We start from the raw sequence: 19,355 nt of genomic DNA, 5'->3' as shown, positions 1-19,355 counted from the left end.
AAGGAAAGTCTCTAGACAGAGGAGCAGACAGGGATCCAGAGTGAAGGAGCTTCACCCCTGGAGATATCCAAAACCCAACAGACAAGGCCCTGACTAACACATCCAACCAACCTTTCTTTGTGCAGGAAGTTAGGCCAGAATCCTGCTGTATTGCCCAGGATTTTAAGAACGGTTTTCAGAGCACTGTTCTAGCAAGAATTTCATGCAAGTGTGAGCAAAGATGCTGTATCAGCAAAACTGGCCTTGGTGTGGATCTCGCAAGGGAGGAAAGCATCACTGGCCCCATCATTACTTCCTCCTCCTAATGAGGCAACTCACAAGCATGAAAGCATTTGCTAAGCAGCCAGACCAGAGCAGCAGCAGTGCAGAGAAGGTTTGGGTCCAGACTGCTGGGAGGCTTTGCCTGCACAGCTGCTGCTCCATGACATCGAGTTGTTCTCATCCCATCATCAGTCACAGCAGAAAGCTAAAGGCAGGAGAAAAACATGCAGGGACAAAGTCCCAGTTCACAAGCTGTTTCAAGAAGTGCAGCAAAATTTGGCTTGTTTTGGTTTTCACCACATTCCTCGTTTCTGTGAGATGCTGGAAAAGCTGTGACACTGATCAGCTGAGCAACATTTAAAGGACAGATTCACATACCAAGTCCTGAATCCCCCACAAGAAGGACAGTGAGGGCTACAAGAGCCTTCCAGATCCACAGCAGAGACATTTTGCATCCTAGACGCTTGGAACATTCTACAAAATGTCTATATCCTAACAGAGAAAAGGTCCTCCAGGAATGTTCTTGCCAGGGAAATTCTTATTCTTTGGAGCCTGCTAATGGTGGGGTTTTTTCTTGTTGGGATGTCCCTGGAGGTTAATTCTTATGCTATCTACCTTCACTAGAGAGAAAATAAACAGAAAATAAAGCAGAATGTGAAATTATAATTCCTTTTGCACCCCAAGTAGGAGTGGAACCCATCTCCCTCTTGCGGCTGCGCTCCCCCCTTCTCCTCCCACTGTAAATGGCAGCTGCCACTGATGAGAGCCAGCCCTTGTGCACTGGGGATTAGGGAAAGCAGCCCCAGGGAGCCTCAGCCAGGAGAAGGCCTGCAGGTTTGGGATGGGAGCTCCAGGGCACCTTGAAGTCATTACCTCTTGCTGAGGAAAGGGAGGATGGCTGAGATCCCGCCACAAAGGATTCGTCAGACATTCGCGGTGCTCCCTGGCTGCCCATAACAGAGCTGCCCCAGTGCAGGCATGGGGATGTGGCTCAAACATACAGAGTTCAGTTTTTTCAGGAAACCCTGTGGTGAGATGCTCTGTGGGCAAGTCAGGATGGACCAGGTAATCCTAACAGGGATGGTGTAACTGTCCCCATAGGCTGACCTGCAGCAGAGCACCAGAGGAAAACCACTTTCCAGCAGCCCTTGTCATAAAGAATCTTAGAAGAATGATGACTTGCACTGGTGACCAGAAGGCCAAGGAGTCTGCAAACAGAATTTCAGAATTCATTTTTCCCTTCCATTCAGTGTTTTCCACTAATTCCTGTACATAAACATCCAACAGTAAAGGACCTGGCCAGAGAAGAAGACAAATCTCTGTGATGCATTTATGTTCTGATCTTAAAGCTCTTCAAGTCTAACAATCCTTAGTGACTTTGATTCCTGAAGAAAAATGTATTTAATAGAAAGACAGCACCACTGCAGCCAGGAGCTCTTGGAAAGATGAGTAAGCACACACATATGTGCCTTGCAGCCCCAAGGCCGCCTTTACCTTCTCACCCTCACCACCTGCACCCACCTTCCAGAGTGTCTCATCCCAGTCACTGCCCAGGGTTTACCCTGCCAAATGGTAAAATTAGGACAATCACAGAATCTCCCCAGGACAGCTGAGTTCCTGGGCAGGCTGCTCCAGCTCACCCTGCTTTGGCCAGGGGTTCAGTGGGTGATCTGCACAGGTCCCTGCCAGCCTCAGTGACCTGGTGACTGCTGAGCACACAGGACATGGCTGAGACCTCCAGCCTTGTTAGTACAGAGCCACCAAAAATACAGTGTCCCTCTGATCCGAGCTGCAGTGCACTCACCTGCTAAGCTCTGCACACCCTGCCATCATTTTCAGCCCAAGATTGGAGCAGCAGACTCTAATTCACCTTCAGAGAGGATGAATTTTAGATAAAATTCAAACTGATTAATGAAGAGGAGGTTAAGCACTTCCAATCAGGGTGGCAAGAAAAGTGCTAGAACAGTAAAACTGAATCCCAGACTCTCTTCTACAATTCTTTCAGGTGTGTAAGTTCAGAGGATTCATCTAAGATGCTTCCCCACATCCCTGTTACTGTGGATGAGGCTGTGAGGCTCACCATACACAAGGTGTCACAGCACACTTCCCTGTGGGACACCAAACACTGAAAAATACATATCATCAATAATGCAGAGCAAGAGTTTCTTCTCAAATTATTTCCATCCATTTTCTCCATACTGAAAATTTCATGTTCACCTCTCTGAAACTGTGACAGCACAGTGCTCTGCCCTTTCTGGAGCATGAGAAGGAATCACCAATGGTCCTCAGAGAACTCCCTGCAGTACACCATGCTAGGGAGCAGAGAAGGCATGTTTCCTCCTGGGAGCTCTTTCACACTTCCAGTGGAACAGGACACAAAGGTACTCGACCTATCTGGGGTGAATCCAGCTCTCTGTGGAGATTAGAGAGCCTCTGACTTAACTTTAGAGATGATAAACTTCTCTGTTTCTCCCATGGAATATCCAACATCCACACCTGCATAGAAGAGCAGCCACAGCCTTTCCTCTCATTACTCTGATGGTACCAAAGACAAAAAAAAACCCCTGGATTTGAAGCAAAATCTTCCCATTCCCATCACTGTTGGCTTCACCCTGTATCCAAACTCTAAAAGAATGTACAATCTGGAATTCCACAAAGTTCTCCCTTGCCAAATCTTTTGCAAACATCCGGAGCTCCAGGCACTCACAAGATTTGCAGTGTGATAGTTTAACAGAGCAATCTTGTGCAGGGAAGGAGAGGGAGAGGATATTTACGGCAGATAAAATGTAAAGACTTAGATTTTGGTATGTTACACCATGCATGTCCTCATGTAAAGGAGGCAGTGGTCTTTATCCTGAAGGAACCAGAGAAATTCCAAAGCCTAAAAGCAAATTTCCCTGGATGGATCTGTAAGAAGCATTCACGACATTGAACCATCCTCTTTGTGAGGAGATTCTCAGACTAAGACACTCCTGCATTACCCTAACTTGTGCAAGTAGTCTTAATTTCCTTCTTGAGTCCTGGGAGAAGCCACAGAATCAAACACCTGCACCCAGAGCCAGGAAGCCTCAGAAGACTTCTACAGGATCTTTTAGCAGAATGTCAGTCCACTGGGATTTGTGAAGTATTTTATCAAACATATAAACCAAAGAAATTTAGAGTCCTGAGGGAAAGAGCAAAGCCAGCATTAGTCTGAAAGGCAGCCCTGGCAATAACACATATGATAATAACAAGACCAGGAGGCAGGGCATGACAGAGCACTGAGGGAGGCAATGATGGGTGGCATCGTCTTCATGCACCCAAACTTCTCCCCAAAACAACACCGTTGTCAACTGTGTCCTAGAGTGAGCAAGGGGCAGCAGGAAGAGGTCAGGCTCATCTTCCTCAGCATCTGGCTTGGGGCCCATTTCACTGAACCAAAATCAATTTCATCCTTCAGTGTTTCCAAATCATAGCTCTGACTCCTGCACCCAGAAGATGTCCAGATTTTGAATGTCCTTCAAACTGGCCAAGTCAGTGAAGTTTTTTTCAAATCAAGTCCCAGGTTTGCACTTGGCAAAGAGGCAGAATTGAAGCAGAAATAATGTACCTTGATTTGAGACGAGGCAGAACTGAGGTGGATCTTCCCCAACATCCCCTGACTGCTCTGGTGCTGGATCAAGAAGCCCGTGTCCTCTTTGTTAAGAGATATAATAAAGCAAAATTGCTGTCCTAAATATTACTAAAGCACTGGCTGGCATGTTTAATAAACCTTTCCATTTGGGTAAATTAGCACTCATCTGGACAAGTGCTGAAGTGCTGTTACTTGAAGAAAAAAATTCAATGCTCGGAGTCTAATTTAAATAATTATCAGCATATTTCTGCTCTGCCTGTTTCACTGAAATTACCAGGAGACTTGATGCAGTCTGAGTGTAAGTGCCTTTTGTCTGCATGTAATTTATTGACCCCATTTCAGTTAAGTTTTTGGGCCACTCATTGCCATGCTGGAGCATCACAACCAAAAAGGACTTTACGGCCAGACAGAGTAAAATCAGTAACAACTGATCTACTTTTACCCAAATCCCCTTCAAGAGCTATAAGTTACTTCCTCGTGTTCTCCACATGTGGTGGGTCTCATACCTGTGATAATCTGCTGTTTGGGGACCACAGACATCCATGGGGAAGACCAACACACTGATGGGGGTGGATGGTCACCCCATCCCTGCCAGCCAGGCTTCAGGTGCAGACAAACACGGCCTCACAGCAAACCTGTGCAGTACTGGGATGTATGCTGAAATACTCTTGTACACCCTCCAAAACCTAGAGTGTGGATACCAGTTCTCCAGCATCAAATGCTTCATCCTACAGACCTCCAGCCATCCCATGGCTGTGTTCCATAAGGGACACAGCCTGGAGCAGCAAGCAGCCACAGGCTGGGCTCCCAAGAACAGAACAGCCCTGGGGACACAGCACTGACCTTCAGCTACACTCGTGCCAGAAGGCCTCGGTACCCAGCACATTGGTCACAGGATTAATCTTATTTCTAGCAAGGAATATATAGAGAAAACTCTTGAATTATTTTTCTCCTTTTTTGGTTGAAAATAGCAGTGGTATTTGTGCCTTTTCTTCTGCCCTAGCTCCAAGACTGTCAGCAGAAAGCATCACAAGACCACCTGCATGCCCGAAACGCCCCCTTTCCCTGGGAGCCCCTCCAGCCAAGCTGCCAGCAGCACCGATCTGGAGCACGGAGCCATCCCCTGTGGAACTCTGGGCAGCCCTGACAGGCGTGGTGCTGCCAGGGAGGGACAAGCCTGCCTGGATAGATGAAGGGGATGCTCCCACCCTGCTGCCCCGGCTGTGTCTGCATTCCGCTCGCGATCCCGCCATCTGCACCTTATGGCTGCCTGACGAGGGAAGCTTCCCTCCAGGGCACCTTCTGCAAACCTCACATCCACCAGCTCATCAATCCCTGGCTCTCATCAAAAGACAAACTTATAAACAGGCCCAGACGCTTCTCCCAGGTTTAATGGAGGCAGCTCAGAAGCTGTGATAGTTCGATGTTTTCCAATGATAGTGGTGATGCCCGAGGCCAGCTATAATATTACCATGAAATAAATCTGCAGTGATATAATTAGCAGGGATGCTATTATGCCCAGGCTTTAGGGATGCTCAGCACAGAGGGAGAAAAGCAGCTACTCAGAATGGAACCTTGCAGAGGTTCTGGGTTTGAGATGGGGCTGGGAGTAGGAGAGACAGAAAAACTCTAATGTCAAGGCAGTGTGGACTTTCTGCATGCAAAATAAATCTAGTTTTTAAATAGCCAGATGTACGGTAAACAGAGGTCTGTGCAAGTCTCAGGGTTAAAGCTAACTTTCTCCTTGCCACTCCAGCTGCCTCTGCCCTGCAAGCAGCTGTGGAGTTTAGGAGGCACTTGCAAAGCTCCTGCTTCTTCCAGCATGCAGTCTGTGATGTGCCTTGCAGTGCCCTAAACTAGGATGGGAGGTGGAGCAGGGAGATGCAAAGCAACACATCTCTGAAGCCCAAGTCTGGCAGGAGAAAATGACTGCTGGTTTTTCTGTCATGCTGCATCAAGAGAACAACACCCTGTTAACTTTGCCACTGGTATATATAAAAGGTAGATGAATACCACTAGGAACAACTAGGAGGAAAAGAGAGAAGAGGCTGGGCTGGAAAATGGGATGCTACTCGTATCTGCAAGGAATAGCTAAGAAAAGAGTTGGCACCTACACAGTGTTTTCTGTTGCTTGCAGATGTAGTGTTAAAAGTAAGAGCACAGAAAAATGATATAACTAGAGAAAAATATTTTAGGATCAACGGTTATGGGGGAGAGAATGGGAAGAACAAAGTCAACACATGCCAGGATTGATCCTCAGTTTTGACACAAAACCCTTATGGCAGTTGTTTAAGAGCCACATTCAGGGAACATGGAGTTCCTGAGGACCCCTGGAAGGGTTTCTGCCCCACACACCAGACACAGACTCGTGAGCTGGAGCTCCTGTGCCAGTGTCTGCATGTTATGTCATGGCTTGATTATAAAAGGCGACATGCCAGGGCAGAGTTTGCACCCAGATCAAGAGATCATCCTCTAAATGTGCTGGGCAGGAGATGCCCTGGAGGAAAACCCTGAAGCAGACAGCCGGCCCTCAGCTAAGGTTCAAAAACTCTTTGTAAGTTTTAAGTGTGTTTCTAAATCTGCAGTCAAATCCTACACCTTCCCTCTCTTTTGCTACAATAAACTTTATCTCAGAATGTAATCTAGTAATAAAAATGGTTTTAAAATGATCTGACAAGCACTAGAAACCCCATTTCTTTTAGAGTGACAACTCTATTTACAGCATCACATACATACACTCCAGTTTATATTCTACATACACACCAGGCCCTCAAGATTTGGGATATATCCTTTCCATCCACTTGCAAGAATCAATTCCAGTCATGAAAAGAAGTTCTTCAGCAGGCAGAAGGTAGGAAGAAAGATTGCCTCTGATGCTGGGGTCTCTGCACATCTCCCAGGACAGGGACACAAAGGGATGGGCAGTTTCCTCCCCCCAGGGCTGTCTTTCTGCACTTGAGCAACTCTCCCAACTCCAGGGGCCACCTCTCCAGCAAGAGCCACAAGCTCATCCCTGAACAGGCCAGAGAGCTGCTTTGGTTGAGGGGAGGTGCAAAACAGCTGGGCAACATCACACAGGGAGAAGATTTAGGATGCATTCAACTCTTCCTCTTTCAAAAGGGTGCAGAAAATTGCTGAACTGCTAAAAAAATTCACATTCAAAGCCCGAAGTGGCCAGGGAACAATAGCACCAAACAGGAGCAGAGCTGAGAGAAGGAGCTTTGAGCTCCAGGGAGATGTTATTGTCATAATCACACATGAAGGACACCTTGTAGCTAAAAGTTCCAGAACTTAATTAGGAAGCACAGCTCTTATTCCAGGGTGTATCAAAGACAAAGAATGATCTCTCCAGGCCTCAGTTTCCCTATGCATAAAGCTGGAGCAGTCAAATACATCGACACTATGGGAATACAGCACTTGCTGGAATGCACTTGGGAAGCCACACTACCAATATCCTGAATTTTGCTTCCCTGCTCCCACACTCACCCAAGCACAAGATTCTTATCTCCTCCTCCCCATCACGGTTTCCCACTGCCCCACAATGCTGACAAGCTCAACACCTCCCATATCTTATCCAGCTTCCTCAATTACAGGCAGACCAGCAGAGACATCTTCATCTGTGTGAGTGGAGAGCGAGGCACGGCTAAGATTAGCCACAGGAGCAGCCCGGACCAGCCTTGGCTCCCTGCATAATTAGCTGATATAAAAGCTGTGCCATCTACTGGCATCCCGCTGAAACACTGCTCCCATCGAGTTGTTGCTCCAGCAGCTCTTCGTGCAGAGCTGGGGTGGGATTTCACTCACCCTTGTGCAGGTAGCATCACACAAGGGGCAGCCAAAGACAAAAGTTCACTTTTGTCTACCAAAACCAGGCAGTCACTGGAGCCCGTGTTCAGATTTCACTCCCAGCCCTTAAAATCCCTCACTTGCTCTGGAATCACTAGCTTTACTTAAAGGATTTTTTTTTAAATTATCATGCCTGCAGAAAAAAACCAGCTAACGACCATTTAAAATTAACCCCCATTATTATGCCTAAAATTTTGGGAAGACACTTTGGCAAGCACAATACTGACCTATAGCTGGCAGCTCTGCACAGAATCTGGAGCTACCCCTTCCATCAAACCTGCAGGGTACTTCCAATAGCCCTTACTGCTGTCACCTGCCCACTTTCAGAGATGTAGCACACCCTAAACAGCAGAGGAGGGACAGAAACCCAGGGCACAGAGCAGCAACACCAGCCCAGAAAAGAGGGACAGGCAAGCAGGGACACACAGGCTGGAGCTCCTGTGCCCTCACCAGCACTGCTACAGCCCAGCTCTGTCTGTGAAGCTGCTCCAGCTCCCCCAGTTCCAGCCCCTCACGTCCCAGTTCAGCTGGTGGCTCCATGAGTGGCAGCAGGCAGGTGCACAGTTAAATATTTTTGCTCACAACCTTTTCATGTTGCTTTTACTTCAGATCGTGCCTCTGAACGCTGACAGATTTCTCATTGCAAGGCTGTATTAAGCTGCTTTTTAATTGCATTTTGAGGGACCCAAAGGCCAGCAGGCAGAAGGGCACTTTATTTTTTTCCAGGGAACATTATTTTTATTGTAGAGGCAGGAAAGGTTTCCATTAATCCTTAGCAATCAGACAGCTTCCACACAGCACGCTGGCTGCAGGGACAGCCGCTCCAGAGCACTGGGATGATTTGAGCACTGTCTGCTGGAATATCAAGGCTCCCAACAACTCCTCTTCAAAGAGCAGATGACAGACTTTGGCACAAAACTTGCATTACATTGATACAATCTCTTTAATGTTATCTCTGGCTCTTTATCACAATTGTATGTGCAATTTACATTCTTGTCGCCTTTTTTATATTAAGATTTGCTAGATCCTTATCACTGATATTTTACACATTGTTGTAGTGTCACTCAAACATTTAATGGACATCAGCTGCTCTGGGAATATAGAATAGCTCCTTGCTATGGGGTGGGGCGGGATGGATTTGAGACTCACTCCATGAAAGCTTCAGTGGATGCAAATCAAATCCACGTGGGACAGAAAGCAGGGTCCTGGTGGGCACATCCCAGGGCAGGGAGCACACTCTGTGCCAGCTCCTGTGCAGCACAGCACCACGTGCCCAGAGCCAAGATAAACCCTCCTCATGCAAGGCGCCTTGGGGGCTGCTCCTGCTCCCACCTGCAGCCAGCCCTGCTGTTCAAGTCACTTCTGTGCAGTGACCTACTGAGACAAACTCTGCCAAAGCTGCTCTGGGGCTGCAGAAATGAAACTTGCTAAATCTACTTTCTTTAGGGGAAAAAAAGAGAAAAAAGTGGGATTTGAAGAGAGCTTTCCAGACAAAAAAGCTTCATGAAAGTCCATTAACCTCCAGGACCAAGCCTCCACCCCCTCACTCATTAGCCTTTAACTTCACTACCTGCCTGTAAACACAGCTATACAAATAACTGATTTTTAGTTCAGCCTGAGGATGAAACCCTTAAAAAAATAATCCTCATTCCACCTGAAATAAACTCAAAATGATTCACTATCCTAAGTCAATTACTCCCATTCAATATGAGTTTTCCACCCCAAATGATGCATCTGAAATATTCAAGGGGAAAAACATTAAACAAGAACAAATTGGTTGGAGGTTTTTCTGCCCAGGATCTTGGGCTTTGCAGAGCTCTCTGAGGATGTACAGCATCATGGAGGGCAGGGGCTGAACCCACAGGGACTGAGAGCACACCTGTAAGTGCAGAAGCACACACTCCATGAAAACCTACAGCAACCCTGGGGAAAGAAAGATCCCCCTCTCACCCTCTTCCACCGTGCAGAGATTACAGAGTCACAGGGCAGGGTGCAGAAGCAACTCTAGGTACCAAACTGCCATGGAAATGCATTTTCTCATGCCAAAATTAACCAAGAAAATTCAAATAAATCCCTTTTTCAGTGACACAGTGTCTTTTATTTCGCTATCATTGCAAGCATATCTTCCCAATCGTGTTTAAAGGTTGCTCTATAAAGAATTAAATAATAATTCCCTTCCCTAGCACTAATTCCCTCAGAGACCTCCTCCTCTTCTGCATCACTCACCAGTTTATATCTATATCTATCCTCCCAGATAGACCAGTAAGTCATACCCATCTGCTTTCACCCTTTCAGCCACCCCCAAATGCCTCCTCTTAGAGCACAGCCCTGCCAGGCCTCGGGATCTTGAGAGGGTAAAGGACCAAGCTGAAGGACTGGAGCTCTGAGACAGCCAAGCCCTACAGCTGCAGTAAATCCCCTGCCCACACCAATGGCTTCAGCCACCTCCTCCTGTGCTGGAAAAAACCAGGAAAAACTGAAAAACAGCATGCAAAGTGCTGTCTAATACAAAACATCCTTTAAGGACTATTTCCTCCTGGTCTCAGGGGTGTCTGGGCTCCTCACAGCGAGGGGTGCAGAGCGCAGGGAGGCAAGGCACGCACACAATTAAACCCTCCATGAAAAGTTAGTTCCTATTCCTAGGACTAGAGAGCTCCCATTCCTCCTCCTGTGCGTGCAAACCAGCCTGGCAGCGCTCAGGGAGAGGCCGTGAGGGCAGGCTTTGCTCAGGCTGAAAGCCCAGCTAAAGCTGCCGGCAGGGCTGTGAGCTGCCATCCTCCTGCCACGCCCGCCCCGGGACGAGCGCAGCGCCGCGCTCAGGGGAGATGCTCCGGGCAGGGAGGAAGCCATAAACCCAAAATAAATCCCCGGGCAAAGGCAGCGAGTGCAGAGCTAAGGGCTACAGATCTGGAGCGTGAGAACCGGCTCACCTCTTGACAGGGCAAGGGACCAGATGGGTATTTCAGTCTTCAGGAAGGGCAAAGTCAGGCGACTATTTATTTGCACAGGGTAAGGAAGCTCCACTCTGGGTTGGAGAACTATACTAAGAGACATCATCTTGTTCACAGAGCTGGTTTTGCCTCCTCTTTTGCTTCAGGCTCTGAAAGGGCATCGAAAAGAAAAACCAGGCAGGTGTTTTATTTAAACACCAGCTGTCCAGACTTCTTACAGCCAGTACCAGAAACAACAGCCTCACAACAGCCTCAGTCTGCCAAGGGCAAGGGAGGACAAAGGTTTCTTCACCTGTTCTTTAGCAACAGCCATGCACAGGGCTGGGGATCTGCTGTGGAGACTTACTGAACACCCTATCAGGTCAGGACCATCAGTTTTCACTCCCCCATCTGTGACTCCAGATGCACACTGGTGGCACTGAGTCCGTTCCCTGTACGTGTGCCACAAAACAGGATCATCCCAGGAGCTCAGTGTGTGGCAGTGCCACCGAGACAGCAGCCCCTGGGTCCTGGCAAACCTCTGCTCCCCAGAGGGCACCCAGCAGCTCACCAAGTTGCAAAGCCCATCGGGCTGGGCTGCTGCCAAGAGTTCATGGGAGAAGAAAGGGAAACACTCAATGTAATCTGCATGAAAGTGCAGGAAGCCCTAAATCGTGTTAGTGCTATTAACGCTGGTTACATCGCTCAGCAAACTGGCCCAATACAGGTTTGATAGACTTGTTACAAACATCTGATTGTTCCTGATTAGATTAGACAATCAGCCCCCATCCTGGTGTGTGGGCATTGTTTAACTCCCCTCTGCAATCTGTAAATTAGAATTCCAGACCTGGGAGATTGGATTCAAATTGGATTACTGGAGCAGGTCCAGCACAAGAACAATTGTGAGGCAGGAGAAGACACACAACACACATATGCACAAACGAATAAACAAACAAACAAACAAACAAACACATGGGGACTGTCAGCCAGGATTTGATTAGGAGCAAATTAAAAATAGAATTAAAAACAAAAACCACCAACCAGCAATTACCAAAGAAGTGGGAAGAGGGCTGGATTTGTCACTATGAAATAAAAAAGCACAGAGGTCCTGCCTTTAAACAGTTTGTACTTCAGCATATGCAAGATAGGTGGTTGTTGTCCTTATTCCACCAACTCAAGAGCTCCAGTCCGTGGCCATGCAGCTGGAATGGTGCAAGAGTGCATGAGGCATAAAGCCCCACACGTCACCAAACCCACAGGCTGTGTCAGAGCTCACCTGAGCTATGTTTATTCCCTCTCTCCTACCCCATTTTGCTTCCTAGGCAAGACAGATAATGTGTCCCTTCGCTGGGACCCAGCAGACCACAGCATGACCACTGGTAATCTTCTGACATGCCCACAAATCCCCCTCAAGTCAAAGGGGCTGTACCACACTGCAGGAGGGAAATCCACAAGGGTTTGGCACCACATGCTGCCAGCCAAAGTGAACCTTGGTGCACTGCAGCTCTGGAGGGTCTCCCTCTCCTGGCCTGGGAGCTCTCCAGTTAAACACTTCAATGACTTGGCCAATGAGCACCTGGTTCAACATCCTTCAGACAGCTCCATGGTGCAGGGAGATGGCAACAAGACCTTGTTCTGCCAGAAGCAAAGGAGAAATCCAGTACAGCCCCAGGGCTGCTTCTCCTGAATGCTGACTCCTTTTGCTGCCTGCCACCAAGACCAGAGGACAGCAACCCCAACAGTGAAGGAGAGAAGATTTCCTGATGATTTTCTACCAGCCCATGCCATGACAGAGGTCAGTGCCTCTGCTGCTGAGGGACAGGGAGATGCTCTGATCTGGGCTGAGAGATGCTTTGCTGTATGCCAACTTTTGCAGCTTGTCAGACAGGTGGCACTTTTTATTGTCACTATCAGGGACCAGAAAGGCTCCATTCACCACAAACCTGCAAGGGAAATCTCAGGGCTATCAGAATTGTTAAAGGGATAAACCTGTCCAATTAAATCCCCTCTGCACTCTTGATATATGCTTGGGCCAGGCTCAAATGGAGCTTGGAACTGGTCCCAGTTGAGCAGTAATACACTGAGTGTGCAACCAGGACTGAAAGCACAACTGGCCTGAGCTCCTCCCTCCTGCAATGCCCCCTGACCAGCTTCACACTGAGAAGCAGATTTGGTCAGTACTTTGTGGTAACACACCAAACTCTCACCTCACCCTTCAGCACCCTTCAGGATCCTAAAACATGGCCAAGCACTAAGTGCATCAACTCTTCAGAAGAAACATGCCAGAAAAAATGCCAGTGGGAAAACTCAAGGCTGAGGGGGTGGAAACATGAGACAAATCAGCAAAATAGGGTTAAGGCAGTACAAAACCCTAAGCATCTCCAGACCAGTCACCTTTTCTCCCAGCTCTTCCAATCTCTTTCTCTTAGGATCCAAGGTAAAGAAGGATGGGAACACCTACAGCCACATTCCCCCAGGCTTTGTAGCCACAGGAAACCCAGCCAGACTTCCCTGCAGGATGCTTTCAAAACACAGGAAATCCCCAGTCTTGTCCTTTGTATTCTTTTTTCTGCCAAAAGAAAATGTCTAATGCCAAGTTTAGATTTTACTACTCTGGTTGCAGTAAAATCTGAGTGAAATATATTGTGACCTCCTACACCTCAGCTGAAGGAACAGGAACCTTGAAACCTCCTACCACTGAGCCCTCCTGCCAAACCCCTGCTTTCCCCCAGATGCTCATTCCACACTGGAGCTAAATACATAGCGACAAAAATATGCTATTAAATTTCACAAAAATACAACTAAAAAAAAAAATCCACAAACCTTCCTCCTACTCCTGCTAAGTGCTGTTAGTGCTCTCATCACCAGAGCCACACAAGGGGCACCAAACCTGTTGCAGATACATACATCTACATAGATACCCACAGGTGTACACAGTACACGTTATAGATTTGGGTACACAAAATGCCACTTTGCTGCACATCTGCTCAACACATCATATTTGATACTGAACACAGCTGAGGTCCACAGGATATGCAACAAACTTCACCTTAACTCAAAAGATTGTGCCAGTGATGTACAACTTGCAAAAGTAAATTAGCTCTATGGAGAAAAGACCAGCCCAACCATGTCACCACCGGGGCAATGTGAGATCCTGCAGGTGTCCAGACCATGTTTTGTGCATCAGCAGGGCTCTTTCTGGAGATGGGGGAAGGCCACCAGCACAGACAGTAATCTTTAGGCTGGTCACAGTATATGACTAGTTCACTTCAGGGCATAACCTACTCAGTAAACTGTGGGATGTGTCGCTCTCAGGAGGCAAAGCAAATTGTCTGTGGTTAAATATGTGAAGAATGAAGCAGTCAGCATCCAAAAGCAGCCTTCACAAGAACTATATAAAAAGGAGAAACAATCTTAAAACATATCCTAGGATCTAAAATTTCCACCTCTCAGCCTCCTCCTCCATCAAATCACAACTTCCTTCTCCCCCAGTCTGCAGATCTTCAGGAGAGAACAGACCTGGAGGCATTGCTCATGCACTTGACATAGTATTCTAAAAGAGAGAGAAAGTGCCCCTTGGGTTTGGGAATCTGGACCCACACCAGCCCCACCTTCAGGTGATGGCTTTTCCCTGGCTCACTCAGTGCCCCACCAACAGCAAACTCCAACATCTGGGCTCCCAAACAAGCTCCCAAAGAAGCCCCAGCCTGTACATATCTCTCTGGGCACACACAAAGGCAAAGAGGGGTCTGAACACACAGAAAAACTGAAGAGGAGATAGGAAATAAAGTTGAAAAAGTTATAATAATAATCTGCTTGGCAAAAAACTAACCCAATGAGTTCTAGTCTCAGATGATGTAAAGCCATGAGCCAGCCAGCTGTGATTCCCAGCACAAGGAAAACCCAAGGGGGATTTGTAGTTATTTGGTAACATGCCACCTCACTCCTTCCCATATCTTACAAAAAGTGTCTTTTTTAGCCCTAACAAGGACAATCTCATGAGTGTGAACAAGAGCAGCCCTCTAAACTCCCACCCAGCCAGGAACACACCTATTGCTTCCTTACACCTCACCTGTAGCTCTGAACTTCCCCACAATGCAGTACCCTGGGAAAATGTAATGTCATCTCCTTCAGGAGTCACTCCACCCTAGTCTTTTACTTCCAATTCCAAGAAAGTTAGATGCATTTTTGGTATTGAAGGCCATCTTTTTTACCTTCCCTCCTGTTAAGTCTTGGGAATAAAAAGCAGCTGGAACTACAGAGCCCAAAGGTGACTGGGAGGCCAGGCTTGCAATAATGGAATCATCAAAGGACACTGGAAAAGGCAATTGGTGCTGATGCAAATCCATGTCAAACAGAAGCCATTTTGTGGGGTAGAAGTCCCCCAGGATCCAGGTGTAGATACTCCAGTGCCAGGTGGAACAGGTGGGGATTGCAAAAACATCTCCCTAGGAGTTTTTTTGTCCCATGATGAGACTGTCATCTAATATGATGCTCTGGAACAAAAAGGGAGAGACAGCATCCAAATAACCAGCCCCTTGTAGGTGCCTTATTTTAGGAAGCATTTACCCTCTCTGCCACGCACCCCTGGCTCCAGCACACCTCCAAAATGCATGTGGGAAATCAGAGTGTCCTGTTAGTGCCAGATCCATGCCACAGTGCTGCACCATGGCTGTCAGGGCCAGACAGGTTCCATTTCCTTGGGGTTTTTTCCTCTTAGAAATGCAACACACAAGGTGAGAAACTGTATTAATAAATGCTCTGCACATAGTTTAATAAAGACACATTAATATTTTCACTTAGAAACAGAGGAGAACAGGTTCTTTGATGACTGGACTGAATCACCACCTAATCAGAGCAGTGCTCTGAGCTGTGCACCCATGTGTGTGCCCAAAGGCTTGTGAGCACTTTCCTACAAAGTCCCACTGAGAGCCAGGCAGGATCTCTCCTCTCTCCTGCAGCAAAGGAGACAGGGATGTCTTCTGAGGAGAGAGCCCACGAGTGACAGGGCAATTCCTACATCAAGGAGAGACTCCATTTCTCCCTCCTCACCTGCCCTTGCCAATACATGGAGTCCCACCTGACTCAGATGCTGAAAAATATGTTTCAAGAAGTCATCATCACTCTTGTGAGTCATGAGGGAAGAGGAGGAAATTACTCCAGGAGAGATGATTCAACTAAAGGGAGAGTTGAGACAGATGAAAACAGACAGGAGAATGGAAGGAGCTTGGGAGCCCCACTGCTTCAAAGGAACTCAGCAAAATGTGGGAGAAACTTAGAAGATTCAATTTCTCTTCCCTCATCAACTTCCCCATTTCCAGATTTTGTTGTTAGTACCACCAATCCAAAATGCCACTAATTTACATGGAAACTGATGTAAAAGTCTGCTCCATCTGAGAGAGCACTCTGAAGGAGTCCTCTTGAAAGAGTGATTTAGGAAAAGGGTTCATTGTTTCCACTATGATGACAGCACCATGTGCTGTTACCTAACCAGCACTGCCAGAATCACCCCTGTGACAGGTGAGCCCTTCACAGCACGCCAGAGCCCTGCCCAAAAACCCAGCAAAAAAGAAAGACAGTTGGAAGACAAACAAGGTTATTTGTACCATAGGCACAGTTCAACCCTTGATCTAGCACCAAAAGATGTATAAATTCTCTATAAGTCTGTGTGACTCAGAGCAAAGGGCAAGGAAAAACAGTGTGACTTGATGAGCTGAAATTCAAATGTCACAGTGGAGCCACTCAGCACAGTCATGCTGTGTAACTCAGGGTTATTACCCTGTGCATCCCATGGGAGCCACGTGCTGTCCAGGTGTGTATCAAGTTTGCCACAACCTTCTGTCACTTGTGTCTTCCTCCAGCATCTATAGGTGCTGCACATCTCTGGAACATTCAATATGATAAATGCTCAAGTACGCACACAAACTGTGTGAGCACAAGGATGGAAGTTCATGTTAAAAAGAAAATTGGTCTCCCTGATTTTCCCTTCCACTATCCCAAATGCAGCCCAGACACTTTACACCTCTTTAGTCCCACTATCAGCTCCTTCCATTCAAGCTAAAACACTTGGTGTGAGTCCCAAGCAGGATCACTCTTTACCTCCCAGAGTAAGAAACTGGGTGAACAGCAATCTTCTTCACCCAAGTTCCTACAGATAGCATTTTTGTCAGGCACTGTGGACAACCTCACACCATCTGGGCACTCAGACCAGACTTTGATCACCCTTGACTGAGATCCTATCTTGATCTTGAGACTCCCCTAGCCCACATGGATGTCCTGTGATTCCTGCTGCATACATTCTCCAAGCCACTTCTTACTCTCTGTGGAGACAGCTCACCTCCAAACCCTCACTGCTTTAGTTACACCTCAGTTACTGCAACACCCCTTCTCTCACCACAGCACATTTCCTGTCTCTCAGGTTGAAAGGTGACTGAGTCTTTTTGGTTGCAGTGCCTCTGTGGACACATCAGCTTTGTTACCTGCTCCAAGCCTTCCTCCTGTCCATCACCCTGCAGACTCCATTCAGTGGATCAAGCTACAAGCTGCATCCAGCTGGCCACGCTGCCAAATGCCCATTGTACAATGTCATGCTAGTTGATGAAATTGTGTTTCAGAGAGGACACCTCAGCTCCTGGAGGGGAAGTCTCCATACCCCTCTGCAGTGGAGAAGGCTGTCCCCTCTCCAGGAAGGCAATTACTTGATTACTTGTCCCTGCCCCAGCAGCAGAGCACGGCCCTGCTGCCACCTCGTTACAGCCACCGCTGGGTTTTACTGAGCAGCACCATGGATCAGGTCACCCTCCTCCACTACCGAGAAAATGAGTTCATTTTAAGGAGTGTTACAAAACAGCACAATAGATTGGAATGTATGCAGACACCTGTGAGGGCAACCCACTCATACAGTCACTCCCAGGGCTCAAGGGCCAGGCAATAGCACAAACCAACCCTCCAAGAACATCATCTCCTGAACAGGAGAGGCTCCACTTGTCCAAAACACTTCCATGAGCCATGGCAGGGACACTGCAGTCCCTCTGCTTCCAGTACACCCCCAGTTAAATGACTGGATCAAATTTGCTGCCAGGCTTTTGCTGTCACTTGTATTCTTGTGGCAGCACCTTCAGGTGCTTGCATGACAGTGGGAGGAGATAAAAAGCAAGAAGGTACCAAGAGGACATCCCCACATGACACAGGCTTGCCTCACATGTTCCACATGAATCTGTCCAACTGCAGGATACAGTTCCCAGAAAAGGCCACACAATCACAGAAATCACTTTGAAGCTGAGATCATACTGCTATGCCAGCATCAACCCTCTTGTTTAAACAGAGCACCTCCATCAAAGGATGAGCACACAGGCCCATCTCCTTACCTTTAAAGCACGGACTTTCTTGGCCAAGAGGCTCTCAATGTCCCCTGCGACCTTCTCCACCAATTTCCTGGGCACATTCTCCTTGACTTCAAACAAGCTTTTATTGTCATCGTAGATCTAAGAGGGCAAGCAAGAGAAAAAGACAGTCAATATTAGTGAGGAGTACAGCAGTCTTCCTACAAAAAAGCTGATCCTCTAACAGAGAATTCTAGCAATGCGGATTAGGTAACAATATAAGCTTTGGAGATGAGGGGAGCAAGAGAAGAAAGGCTTTGCAACCAGAAAAAACAGAAATGCAGTCAACCTGCTGCCCACACCACTGGCTCTACAGCTGCCTGCTTTCATGCTTGCAGGCAATGAGCATGCCACCCCCTCACTCAAAAGCTGAGCTGCCCATCCCTGCCTCTGCTGAGCCCCTCCTATGGAACAGGCAGAGCCACCATGCTTGCTGCTGTGCCCTCCCTCACCCAAAGGCATCCCCAAAGGCCACTGACCACCTCCCCAAAGCCACCTGCTGAGCTTGGCAAGTGCAAGCCCAACTCCCTGCCCACCCCCAGCACTGCCTGCAGGGCTTGCTGGGTGCGGGGCCTGGCAGCACTGGGGCAGCAGGGCAGCCCTGGGTACCAGGAATGAGAACAAGGGCATCACATGAAGCAGGATAAACCCCACATCTCTAACCAAGGCATAGTAATTTGGCACCCTCAAGAAATGAGAATTTCTACAACCAGTGCAAAACTTGGCCAGGCTGTGATGGGTAGAGGCACAAATCTATACCTGGGTTATCCTGAAGGCCAGTGCAATTATCTGTATTTGAATGTTTGCACCCAAAGTGGCAGCAGTGGCCCACAGGCACATCATACAACTGCAGGGAACAACCCCAGACCCAAGGGAAGTGCTGCTGGCATCAGCACTGCCTCAAGAAGGGATCAGTCCCACCAGAAGACTTCACAACCACAAACCCCTCAGTCACCTCCTCAGATGATTTTGTGACTTGTTAACTCCAGCTGCCTGCAGACCCGGGTGCAACCAACACAGGGTCAAAGGGAAGAGTTCATTGCCATCATCTGAGAGTAGCAAAAAAAAAAAAAAAAAATTCCTCACGCCTTATCTTTTCTTAAGTAAGGTACATGAAGAAAACCACAAAGCAAATAGGATTCTGCTTCTCTCTTTATCCTCAGGCTACTCTCAAATACCTTCAGCTCCAGACATGGAGACATGTGGGAACAGAGAACCCTCCAAGGAGAGCTGGACCTCCCCAAGGAGGTAGCAGACTCCACGCTTAACTGCAAATTCCATGCTAAGCATGTCTGGCACCTACCCAAGCTTGTATGATCCTTA

The 19,355-nt window shown here is 47.7% G+C and overlaps 1 protein-coding gene across 1 annotated transcript in view; it reads right to left on the bottom strand.

The window, feature by feature from the left end:
* The window catches only part of CACNA2D2 (calcium voltage-gated channel auxiliary subunit alpha2delta 2), a 210,403-nt gene that overhangs the window by 109,693 nt on the left and 81,355 nt on the right, over positions 1 to 19,355 (bottom strand). Inside the window, exon 3 of the mRNA XM_059856263.1 lies at positions 18,018 to 18,134. Coding sequence (XP_059712246.1) covers positions 18,018 to 18,134 — 117 coding nt within the window. The remainder of the gene's footprint in view (positions 1 to 18,017; positions 18,135 to 19,355) is intronic.

Source organism: Haemorhous mexicanus, chromosome 11, assembly GCF_027477595.1.
Source record: "Haemorhous mexicanus isolate bHaeMex1 chromosome 11, bHaeMex1.pri, whole genome shotgun sequence".
Lineage (NCBI taxonomy): Eukaryota > Metazoa > Chordata > Aves > Passeriformes > Fringillidae > Haemorhous > Haemorhous mexicanus.
This window is presented reverse-complemented; position numbering and strand designations above follow the sequence as displayed.